Here is a 12,353-nt window from a genome sequence, read left to right on the forward strand (position 1 = left end):
TGTGAAAGAGTTCATTCCAACTGGGAGAAAAGGCAAGTGCCCAAACTCTTGGGACAGAAATGTGCTTGTGCGTTCATGAAGTACAAAGGTGGCTGATATGGCTTAGTGTGGTGAAGAAAAAGAATAAAGGACTAAACACTAAAGGTCAGAGAATCAGATCCCACAGGACACTGTAAACCACAGTGAGAAATTTCGATGCTAGCCAGTTTTCATGGGAAACACTGGGAGGTTTCAAGGATGGACTAATATAATATTATGAAAGATCACTCTGGTTATTTCATGTCAATGGTTAAAGTCATGGAACTGAATGAGATTAGTCATGGACAAAACTGTTTTGTTTTGTTTTAAAAAAGGGTCCAGGACAAAGCTCTGGGGTATCTATGGATCGCAGAGTCTTGATGGAATAAACGGTCCCTAAAAGGGACTGAGGACAGAGCCGTCAGCAGGAGGGAAGGCAGGTAAACAAAACCTCACCGAAAAGTTTCCAGAATGTGTTGATGTAAAGTCAGCAAGATGAGGCTGGAGCCGGCGTGGGCGAGATGGGATGCCCTGACAACCCAGAGAAAAGGGAAGCCCCTTCTGTGGAGCAGTGTTTTCACAAACCCACAGGAGTGTTTTAGCTCCACTCTGGGTTACCTTCATTAAGGTAAGTTTTAGATTTATATTTGTATTTACCTATGAAATATGAAACATTTGTATGGAGACAATTTCCCCAATGCCTTTATTTGCATGTGCACAAAAAACAAACTGAAGCAAACAAGAACTGCTTAAGAAATCTCTCAAACATTTCAAGATCTCTTTTATTCCAGACATTATAAATCAGTTATTTTCTAATCACTAGATCTGTTTTTTATCATTCTTGTTCCTCTCAGCCACAGAACCACTGTGTAAGAATATGAGCTCTACGTGTAGCAGCTGAATGACTTGCTACATGGAAAACTGAAGAGAGCTTTAAAAAATAATTGTAACTATGGTAATCTGAATCAATGACTTCTAAGGCAATTCCAATTTCCTTCAACATAGCTAAGTTCCTTTAACCAGCAGCAAATGAGAAGCACTAGTTATCAAACTTGAATGGTAACCGGGTGATTCCTGAGTAACAATCACCTCAGGTACTTACAAATGCAGATTAAAAGGCATCTCCAGGTGGGCTACTGTTTTCTGGCTCAGGCTGAGAAACCTTATTTTTTTATTTGCCAGAGGATGTGTGTTCTGACCACAGAGACAGAAAGAGGAAGAGAGACAAAAATACATCCCCATAGAGAATAATCATGCTGCAATTCCTTCTGCATTTCTCCATCCGGTCAGGATTTGGGGCACATATGGGCACAAACCCACATGTTTTTAAAGCCTCTGGGGTTGGGATTTGTTTGAACTGCTTGGTTTGCTATATGGAATCCAGCTCCCTTAACCACCAAGCTAAAGGCCAGCCTGAGATTTTATTTAAAAAAAAAAAAAATCTACCAGGGCCAGCAGGTGGTATGGTGGTTAAGGTGCTGGAGTGCTGGACTCCCACATGGCTGACTACAGTTTGAGTCCTGGACCTGGTGGCTTACTTTTTCACTTTCCCTCTCTCTTTCTGGTCAAAATTGAAAGAAAACTAATAATAATGAATAAAAGTTAAATAATTCTTAAAAAAAAAATCTACCTTGGTAATTTCCAAAGACAGTTCATTAATCACACTTTGTGAAACTCTATATACAGAGAGAGAAAGAGATTTTGCTGTAGGGCGCATGCATTTGCTGGAGAGACAGAGTGAGACAAAAAGAAGGCAAGAAATCACCCTCTGGGGGTCTGGCCATGCCACAATCCCTTCTCCTCCACTTTCCTCTTGGGATTTTGTGCACACATAAACGCACGGCCAATGTGAGTTTCAAATCACCGGGTCCAGGACTCAAACCACGGTCAAGTACACGAGAGTCCAGCAACATAACCATTATTCCATCTGCTGGTACATGAAACAATATATTAATAGATGTTTAGAACACAATAATGTACACAATGACAAAAAATAGGAAACATCATTTTTGCCTCTCTCCAAACCTCCCATAACTTAGCTCCCACAGTTACAGATTCATTTCAATAACTGACATCTAACAACAGATGAATAGATAAAGAAACTGCAGTATACAGACACGAGAGAATGCAATTATGAATGGAATCGTGTCATTTAAAGCATCATGGACAAGCCTCAAGGACACTGTATTAAGTGAAATAACTCAGTCACAGAAAAATACCGCAAGTTCTCGGTCATGCAGATACTGAAAAAGAAGTGACCTCACGGAAGTAGAGAGAAGATCAAGCATTACTAGAGGCCGTGAAGGGTAAGAGGAAGAGGGGGAAGAGAAATGTGGGTTAACGAATACAAAATTACAGGTACATAAAAGAAACAAATCCTACTGTTACGGCACAGTGGCGCAATGACAGTTACTGAGAATTCATTACAAATTTCAAAATAGCTAAAAGAATTTCAAGTATTTTCAACACAAATAGTAACAAATGTCTGTGGTGAAAGATATGCTAATGACCCTGATTTGATCACAATGCGCATCGTATTTATGCACTAAAATAAAGAAAAAAATTCATACCATATCTTGCACATAGCTACAATTATTATGTGTCAATTAAAAAATAAATAATTGGGCCAGCAGGTGGTGTGGTGGTTAAGGTACTGGACTCCCACATGGCCGACTTGGTTTGAGTCCCAGACCTGGCAGCCTGCCTTCTCACTTTCTCTCTGTCTCTCTCTGGTGAGCACATATGCCCTATAGCAAATTTTTTAAAAATAATAATAAATACATAAATAATTATTTAAAAATATTTTTGATATTCCAAACTATATCAAAATTTTATATTGGTTTTGTCAGAAAAGTCAAGATGTATATTTTCTGATTTTCTATGCAAAATGCATCAGTACTTTTCTGACAACCCAATAGTTTTCATTTATAAGTGTAAGAAATAGGTACTGGACTCCCACATGGCCGACTTGGTTTGAGTCCCAGACCTGGCAGCCTGCCTTCTCACTTTCTCTCTGTCTCTCTCTGGTGAGCACATATGCCCTATAGCAAATTTTTTAAAAATAATAATAAATACATAAATAATTATTTAAAAATATTTTTGATATTCCAAACTATATCAAAATTTTATATTGGTTTTGTCAGAAAAGTCAAGATGTATATTTTCTGATTTTCTATGCAAAATGCATCAGTACTTTTCTGACAACCCAATAGTTTTCATTTATAAGTGTAAGAAATTGTTAAACACCCTTTCTGTGACTAGTTAAATATAATTTGAACATCTTTAAAATTTCAATATAAATTTTTCCTATCCACTGTGTATACATGGGGGCTTATGTATAAGCTTATATAATGTCAGATTGAAAAAAAAATACATATGCTCACAGCAGCCTTGTAAAAATAATTCCATCTCCCTTGAATATGCATTCAAGAACTCAGAAACTTTTTTTAAGTAGTTATGTCTCAAACAACTACTTATCTGTATTTCTGCAACTCAAAAGTTCAAAAGAATGTGGAGAGAAGCTGATGTGAGAAGACTTATTTCAACAACTGAACCTGCACTGTATGTGTTTTGGAATGAGTATAAATAAATCCTCATTTATCATTTTCTGCTGAGTTAACACCTACATAAGACTAGAAACTGCATTTCCAACAAAGTTCCCATTCACCATTGCCTAAGAGCAGCTTCCTGACTGTTTGCAAAACCCTTTAACATTTTATCTAGAACTTATCCTAGGGCTGAGTGGAATTACAAAAAATAAAAAAAAAGGAAAAGGAAATAAGATAAGTGATCACTTTTAAGTGAAATAACAGGTTATCCACTGTAGAAGAACAGGTTGAGAGGAAAGGACAGTTATGATGTAAAACTGAAGAAAGAAATGAAATCAAGAATTAAAAATAGAATGACATTTTCTACTTGGCAATACACAAACAATGCTAAGTGCACTTCATAAATTTTACTATTGTTGCTCTAAGTGATATTACCATAAATCACATTAGTTGTGTCCTTGGCACTTTTTAAAAGCAAAAAGGATGGAGCATGTCAATAAGTTTAAACAGCTCTGTTATCTCTGAAGAGAGTGGGAGAGGAATCACCACCAGCACTAAAAGGTGTGAAAGCCCAGGTCTAGCACCCTCATCACTCTATGTCCCTCTGCCTCTAGCCTGGGCGTAACACGGAGCATCGCCGTGCCAGTGATCTGTGAGGCAGCTGTTGAGATGTTCCCTGTCGGATGCCTTTTACCTGATGGGCAAGAGGGGATGACTGCTTGCCCCTTTTCTCATCGCGGACAGGGAAGAGAGACTTCAGCAGCTTGGGCATCTGTGGCACAAAGGACTTCACTGGATTCAAGTAGGAAGCTGCAAAGCTACTGAGTCCTGTCAACAGCAGTGAGAGGACAAACGATGAAACAAGAAAACGCAGAGACATTTTCTCCCTGTAAATTTGCAAACATCAGTTGTCGGCAAATCTAACAATATAAATCACATAAATAATCTCTAAAAAGATAAATGCTAGAAAAACAGCATCTCAGTAGTCACTTTCGGGCACAATGGCAATGGTGCTTCCTTTCCAATAAGATGGCAGTAATTGGGAAACGTCTAAAACATTCTAACATGCGGTGTTCCTAACAGGGTGGGTCACTAATTGGTACAGGTACCAACTTCCACCCTAGGATAAAACAGGATTTGATTTTTAAGTCACAGAGTCAATGACACACGTAATACTTCTCTATCTAGGCTGCAAGCTCTCTGCAGCCAGAGGCTGTCTTACTCGACTCCAATCTTTTCATAACTATGTTTTGTAACTAAAGGAAGATCATAAAACTGAACCTTTGGGAAAAGGGTGGCGTTTGGGTTGTTTTACAAGAGAGGGATAAAAGCCCTGAACTAACTATGCTCTTACCTATTAAAGACTAAAATCAGGAACCAGATAATATTTATGATATAGTAAGAGTTCTTCCCCCTTCCTAATGACAGGCAAACCTAATCCAAGTTACAAATGATAAAAAGCTGTATCTGTATACTGCTTTAAGAAGAACAAGCAAGTCACCTTTAGGAATGTGTATATTCTACCTGAAAAGGAGTGTGTAATGACCCCCAGAACTCTACACTGACCCCAAAAGGACTGCAAGCTTACCGGCAATACAGTTGGTAAATGGCCCAACAGAGCTGTAAAGGTTTCTACATTTTACATAAAGCACATAAAACTTACTCTAAGTAGGCTCTGGAGAGTTAAGAATGTGCATTGTAACCGTGAGAGCAACCACTAACAAATACAGCGAAGAGAGGGCTCCAAGTCCAAGACATACAGTGCAACTGAGTTCAGAAAAGCCAAGTAATTGAAAAGAAATAAAAAATGCAGAAAAATCCAAAAGGAGTGACGATAGAAAATAAAACGAGTTAAAGGTGAATAAAGAGCCAGAACAAGAACATAATCATCTCAACACTTAAAAAATAAAATGACAACAGTCTAGATTTCTATATCAAGTTAAACTAACTTTCTACAATGAAGGTGATGACTAATTAAGCAAAAATCTCATCGATCAAAAGCTGCACATATCACAAAATGAAAGACAATCAGACATCATGGCTCTCCAACCTCTCTGGCATCTGTACACAGCTCTTAAATTAACCCGAATGTGAGAAAGGTCCTCACTCAAACTACAAAGATAGGAAACACAGGGACAGGGAGTCATGTTTAAGCAACCTAATGACAAGGCGACCAGCAAAAACAAGAGTGTACAGTCCACTCTGTACAAGAACCTGGCTTACCGTACCAATCAACTGAACAAGAACCTGGTCTCTTCGACAAACACAACTGTGAAGAAGAAAAAAGATGGAAGGGAATACAGAGATGCAAGAGGCTTAAGAGACATATCAACCAATTACAACATATGACTCTTACTTGAATCTTCATTCAAGATAACTGAAAAGGACTTCTCAGCCAAATGGAGAAATCTGAACACTGCTTAAAGTTTGATAATAGGTAGAAATCATTTTTAAAGTTTTTCTTAGGAGTAAAAGTTATTGTGTGTATAGTTTTAGAGCTACACACACAAAAAATATAGAGATGAAATGACATCTGGGATTTGCTTTAAAATCCCCACGGGAGTGTGTGGAAAAACAAGAGTACAAACAAATCAGGCTAGTCAGGAACTGATCATTTTGAAATCGGGAGTTGGGTTCTCGAGGGCATTTGATATTACTCTCTTCACTTCTGTGTGTTTGATACTTCCATAGTAAAAGGACTTTTCAAAGTGAGAGCAAAATAAAAATTTTAACACAAAAAAGAAATAGAGTTGTCACTAACGAATAATCACTAAATGCACTAATGACGGATTAATTCACTAAGGAAGAAACCAAGCCCCCAAGAAAGGATGAGATACGAGAAACGATGAGCAAAACTAAATTATAAATATGTAAATCACGTAAGTAATGATTATAATTTTTAAAAACAACAATTTAGGGGATTTAAAACAAGAGCTGGGGAGACTGAGGCAGGGGGGTAATAAGCTGAAGGTTGGCCGGGGCAACACAGTGATATTCTATCAAAAAATTTTAAAAATAGTGCTGGGTGTAGTGGTGTGTGTCTATAGTCCTAGCCCAGACACCGAGGCAGAGGGTTACAACAGCAAGACCCTGTCTAAAATAGAAAAAAATACAGCCTTTGTCAGCTATAGGGTCATAGTAAGCAATCAAACCCTGTCCATGATTAGATCTTCAGAAGACACAAAAGGAACAAAAAGGACAGGGGTATAATTTTTTTTTTTTGAGAGGTTTTTGCTATAGGGTGGGTGTGCTCACCAGAAAGACAGAGAGAGACAGAGAGACAGAAAGCAAGAAATCACCTCCCGGGGGGATGGCCATGCCACAATCCCTTCTCCTCCATTCTCCTCTTGGGATCTTAGGCATGCATGCACATGCGGCTTGAGTTCAAGCCACCGGGTCCAGGACTCGAACTGTGGTCAACCCCATGGGAGTTCAGTGACATAGCCATTACTCCACCTGCTGGTCCCCAGGGGTGTATAATTTAATGAACATTACCTGAACATTATTCAAACTAGCTGATTAATATCAATTTATAGATTTAAGGGCATGGTGGAACCTGAGCAAGATATGTACCCAGGAAACTATACCTGACCAAACCACAGTATGACCACTAAAAACAGAACAAAACAAAACAAAAAAACAAAAAAGAGAAAAATTTGAAAGGTTGCAAATCCAACAAAGACACATTACATTCAGGGTGAAAATGGCACAACCGATAGCTGGATTCTAAGCACTAAAGGGGTCAGGAGACGATAAAATATTCTGAAAATGCTAAAAGAAAAGAGCTACCAACCCAGAATTCTCGAGTTGATGAAAATATCCTTTAAAAAATAGAAAAATAAAGATACTGTCAAAAGAGGAAAGCTTTTTTTCTCTAGGAGAACACACTATAAGAACTACTAAACAGTATTCTTCAGGCTGAAGAGAGATGAAAATACCTAATTAATAGAATTTTTAAGTGAATGAAAGAACTGATATAATTAAAAGGAAATAAACACCATTTCACAATCATATTGGATATCAAACGCCCTCTCAGGAACTGATAGAACAAATGCCTCCTCCACCGCCCAAATCAGTTAAGAATACAGAAGATATGAACAAGACTATCGGCTACACGTACTTAATTTGATATACACCGCATGCTATACCTCAAACACAACAGTGCACATCAAATGGTGGCCAAGATAGAACATACTCTGAGACATAAAGTCTCAAATATTTGGGATCAACAGATGGCATAGCAGTTATGTTGCTGGACTCCCATATGGCTAACTGTGGTTCAAATCCTGGAACCAGAGGCTTAAAACTCACTCCAGGTACGTGTGTGTACGTGCCCAAAATCCTGAGAGGAGAACAGAGGAGAAGGGATTGTGGTGTGACCATCCCCCTTATGGGGTGATTTCTCGCTTTCTGTCTCTCTGTCTCTCTCTCTGTCTTTCTGGCAAGCACACGTGCCCTATAGCAAAAAATCTCTCTTAAAAAAACGTCTCAAATATTTTCAGGAGACTGATATATTAAAGAGTCTATTCTTTGATTATAATGAAAGTTAACTAGAAAATGTCCCCAAATATACAAAAATGAATTAACACACTATTCCATAACCCATGGGTCAAAGTAGAAATCACAGGGAAATTAAAGATTTTCTGAATAGGAAGCGCAACATGTCAAAATGTATGACACACAGAAATAAATTTCAAAAGTTAATGAAGCAGAAAATAAACAATAAAGAAAATTAACAAAGCCAAAACTTGGCCCTGTGACAACATGAATACATTTCATAATCCTATTGCAAAAGTATTCAAGAAAAGCAGGGGGAAAATAAAACAAAATAAAGACAAGGAACATTGTAAGGGATCTTCATTACCGTGAGGTAATGTTGTAAAACTTGTGAAAATAAATGTAATAATCTAGGTGAAACAGAAAATTCCTTGAAATATAACTACAAAACCTGACTCAGGAAATATAAAAATCGAAATAATCCTATATTAAAGAAACTCAAGTCATAATTTAAAATATTCCAACTAAGAAATTCCAGGCCCAGAGAGTATCTCTGGAGAATTATGTCAAATAATTAAAGATGAAGTAATGCCAATGTTATGTAAACATTTTCTTCCAGAAAAACAGATAAGAAACATTTCCGAAGTAATTTTATGAGACCAATGCAATCAAGACACCAAAAACTAACAAAACGAAATGAGAAAGTTTAAAAGTACGGATATCATTATAGAAAACACATAAAAAAATCCGTCACAAAACATTAGTAAACAGGGACCAAATGGTGGTGCAGAGGCAATGTGACACTGCAAGGCTGACCTCATGGAAAGGTTCTAGATCAATCTATATGTGAGTTCTAGGTTGCATCTGGAGATGTCTCTAAATAAAGAGGGTACATGTGCCCCATGCTCCAAGGCTGGCTGAAACTGGGGCTGAATTTCAGCATAACTCTATTGGGCGTGCTTGTCCCTCTGTCTCACTCATGGATGAAATAAATAAATAAACTTAAAATATATATATATGTATTTGTAGGGCCAACAGGTGGTGTGGTGGTTAAGGCACTGGAATTCCCACATGGCTGACCAGGGTTCAAGTCCCAGACCTGGAGGCTTGCTTTCTCACTCTCTCTCTCTCTCTCTTTCTCTCTCTCTCTGTTGTTCTCTGGCAAAACTCAAGTGAAAAAATAATAGATAAATAAATAAATGAAATAATTCTTCGTGTGTGTGTGTGTGTGTGTGTGTGTGTGTGTGTGTAAACAGGGTCAAATACATAAAGAATAATGCACTATGATCACCATGATCATGTAGTATTTGTCAGAGGAAGACAAAATAAATTCAACATTACAAAATCAACCTGCTTCAACATATTAAGAAGTGGGAAAATTCAACTAGATATTAACCAGTAGAGCAGCAGTTAAATAGGAAAACCCAATTTAAACTCTTTCTGAAAGATGCTCAAAGGTCATGACAGTAAATGACAAATGAAAAGAATAACTCACCTGGATCTGGAGAATGGTTATTTTGTGGTGAAACAGAGAGACTTGTGGGGACTGGTGCTATTCCTCTGGAAACTGTGGTTTGAGAGACATCCTGCTGACTTTCCCACCGGCCCTATTTAGGAACAAAATCAAGAATTTTCTTTCGCATTCTTCAATTAACAAAAATACTTAAAGATATTCACTAAAAACCTGTCATATATCACAGTGTTATTTCTTTTACAGGACATGGTCAGTCTGACTGCCAAGAGTGCTTTTCTTCTCAGACTTGTCATTGCTCATAGTATCAATTTCCCTAATGATAACACCTTGTGTTTGCATATCCCTCCACTTACAGTCTCCCAGTGAGTTCTATCCTCATGCCTTCTGCTATGCCCTGTTGCCTTCTCACAAAATATGGATATATTAAAATATTCCTTTTGAAATTCTCCCTGAAGTTCTGCTTCTGGTGTCATTTCTGCATTGAGATATTCTTTCTACACTGCAGCTTCTCAACTGAAACCCAAGAACATCCCTACTATTGGAAGGTGTCTCTTCTCTCCTCTCTAGGAGTACATGTTTCTATTTAGGTGCATACAGCTTTTATTTTTATAGTTTTTCGTTTAATTGTGAGAAGGTGCATGCACTTGCCAGAGAATAAGAGAAAGAGAGAGAAAGAGAAAGCCCCCCCACCTCCTGAAGTGGGATACAGTCATGCAGTAATCCTTTTTCCTCCATTTCTCCATACGGACAGGATTTGGGGCATATATGTATATGCACCCAGAGTGTTTTTCAAGCTGTCAGGGGCCAAGATTCCAACTACCATCAGCCATGTGGACTCTGGCTCCCTAAGCATAGGGCTTGACCACTGTGTTACATGGCTAGCCCCATTCAAATAATCTGTGATTGTTAAAGTTTTCAGACAGTGTATTACCAAGCCTCTCATTTTTAATTGATATGAAAGATAAATTCTGGCTCAAAAAAAGTCAAATAATCAGTTCTCAATTATGGAAGTCTCTGAATTAACAAGTTTTATTGTACTCTCAACTTATTTTGTGAATTCCCATAAAAAAGGTTTCACTGCATAACACAAGAATAATGCCAGTCCACTAATGGAGTAAGCGACCACTGTAAACTTGTGGTGGGTCATAAAAATGTGAGTCCATCAAAACACTAACATCAGTTCTATCCAGTAAAGAAAGCAGCCCCAACCAAATGCTACTTGTACAAAATTTTTAAGAAAAGAGTTGCAAAGCTTTTAAATGCTTTAAGTCCACTTTGAACTGTTGGGCAATCTCTAGCTTCTGTTTCACTACAATTTAGTAAGACTGTTAACATTATTTTAAACTAGTGTCCATGGATGAATGACCCCAACGATTAACTCCAGTTTTCTTTCCTAATGGCCTGAATGTGGAGAGGAACAGCAAGCTCTTTGCTGCTCTTTAAGATGGATCGAGGTGGAAAAGCCTCTTAGGTTTCAGATATGTATTGGAAACCTATCTGCTTTTAGCAACACCCTAAGTACTGATCATAAAATCAATAAGCCCTAAGTGATCTGGATCCTGTTTACCTCAGAGAACGCCTCGCTTCCCTAGGAACTCTCTCAGCACTTGACAGGGTTTTTAAAAATGCTATGACGTCCAGCCCTCATCAGGAAGCAAGGAAACAAAACAGGCATGAACGCGACCAGGGGAACTCTGAACCCTAACACTTCACCGCGGGAGCATTTGTGTTATAGGAATCGCACACTCATTTACATACTTTAATGATTTGTTAATGTTTTTTGCATTTGAATTTAATTATCTGCCTGGGATGTGGCGGCTTTGTGTACTCTGGGATATCGCCATCAGGTGCCTGAGCACTAGGTCAATAATCTTCTCAGGGAAGAAAAGCCTCATGCTTTGTTTACACTTTCAAGCTCATACAAGGTTATTATGAAGACAACTCACTTAATTTGAGAATAAATTCATTTTCATATTTTAGATTTTCGTTCTTGTTGGGCAGCTGATGTGACAGCACTCCATCCTTTAAGAAAACTAAGTGGCTGATTTGGAATCGGCACCTGGGCTGTCTGATGTCAAATGGTCCAGTGACAAATACTGTAAGTGTCCCCTCTGCCACAGGCTCACTCAGGGCTCTGCTAGCTTCATGGGTAATTTTTTTCCCAGCACTCCACACCCAATGTTACTACCAAATCAGAACAGATCAGAACAGAACAGCAGTCCTCCTGCCTCCCCTCGTGTACTCGAAGGTTTGAAGTGGGAACACGCAGGAGCATGTGCAGATACTGAGACAACACCTTCACCATGCTGTCAGCCCTTCAGATCAGGAGAAATGGAGACCCGCCCACTTCCTTCCATCCATCCACCAGCAGGTCCTCTTAGCCTCGAGAAATCTCACACACTACCTGTCCCTGGTCTCACAGTCTAAAGACATGGATCTCAATTCGCTCGGGGATAGAAAGGACCCTGATTTACAGAGAACAGCAAATTCAAATGATAAGCTGGGTGCGACACTCTTCTCTCTTCCAGCTGATACCCATGAACCTCCGGGAAGACGCCCTCTGAAATCATTCTCTCTGTACTTTTTGTCCTGTGTCCGTGTCCGTTCTCCTACCAGAGAAGACCCTTATGGGTCAGGGTATGGCTACATACGCGGTCCCCGAGGGACAAGGCAATTACTTTCTTTGCTGTTAATTTTGTATGCTTGGCTGTTCTAGAGCTCTTCTCCCTTTACTGAAATGTGGGGAGAGACAAAAAAACTAATAAATAAAGCAACCCAGTTAAATATACGTCAGGAGATGACCTCAGGATTATGAA

At 38.6% G+C, this 12,353-nt stretch overlaps 1 protein-coding gene across 1 annotated transcript in view; it reads right to left on the reverse strand.

Moving 5' to 3' along the window:
• Positions 1-12,353, reverse strand: part of KIF13B (kinesin family member 13B) — a 194,240-nt gene that overhangs the window by 27,107 nt on the left and 154,780 nt on the right. Inside the window, exons 38-39 of the mRNA XM_014592710.2 lie at positions 9,559-9,670; positions 4,261-4,394 (exon numbers count right to left, since the gene is read on the reverse strand). Of these exons, the coding sequence (XP_014448196.1) occupies positions 4,261-4,394; positions 9,559-9,670 (246 nt within the window). The remainder of the gene's footprint in view (positions 1-4,260; positions 4,395-9,558; positions 9,671-12,353) is intronic.

The sequence above is a fragment of the Tupaia chinensis genome, unplaced genomic scaffold (assembly GCF_000334495.1).
Source record: "Tupaia chinensis unplaced genomic scaffold, TupChi_1.0 Scaffold138390_1, whole genome shotgun sequence".
Lineage (NCBI taxonomy): Eukaryota > Metazoa > Chordata > Mammalia > Scandentia > Tupaiidae > Tupaia > Tupaia belangeri.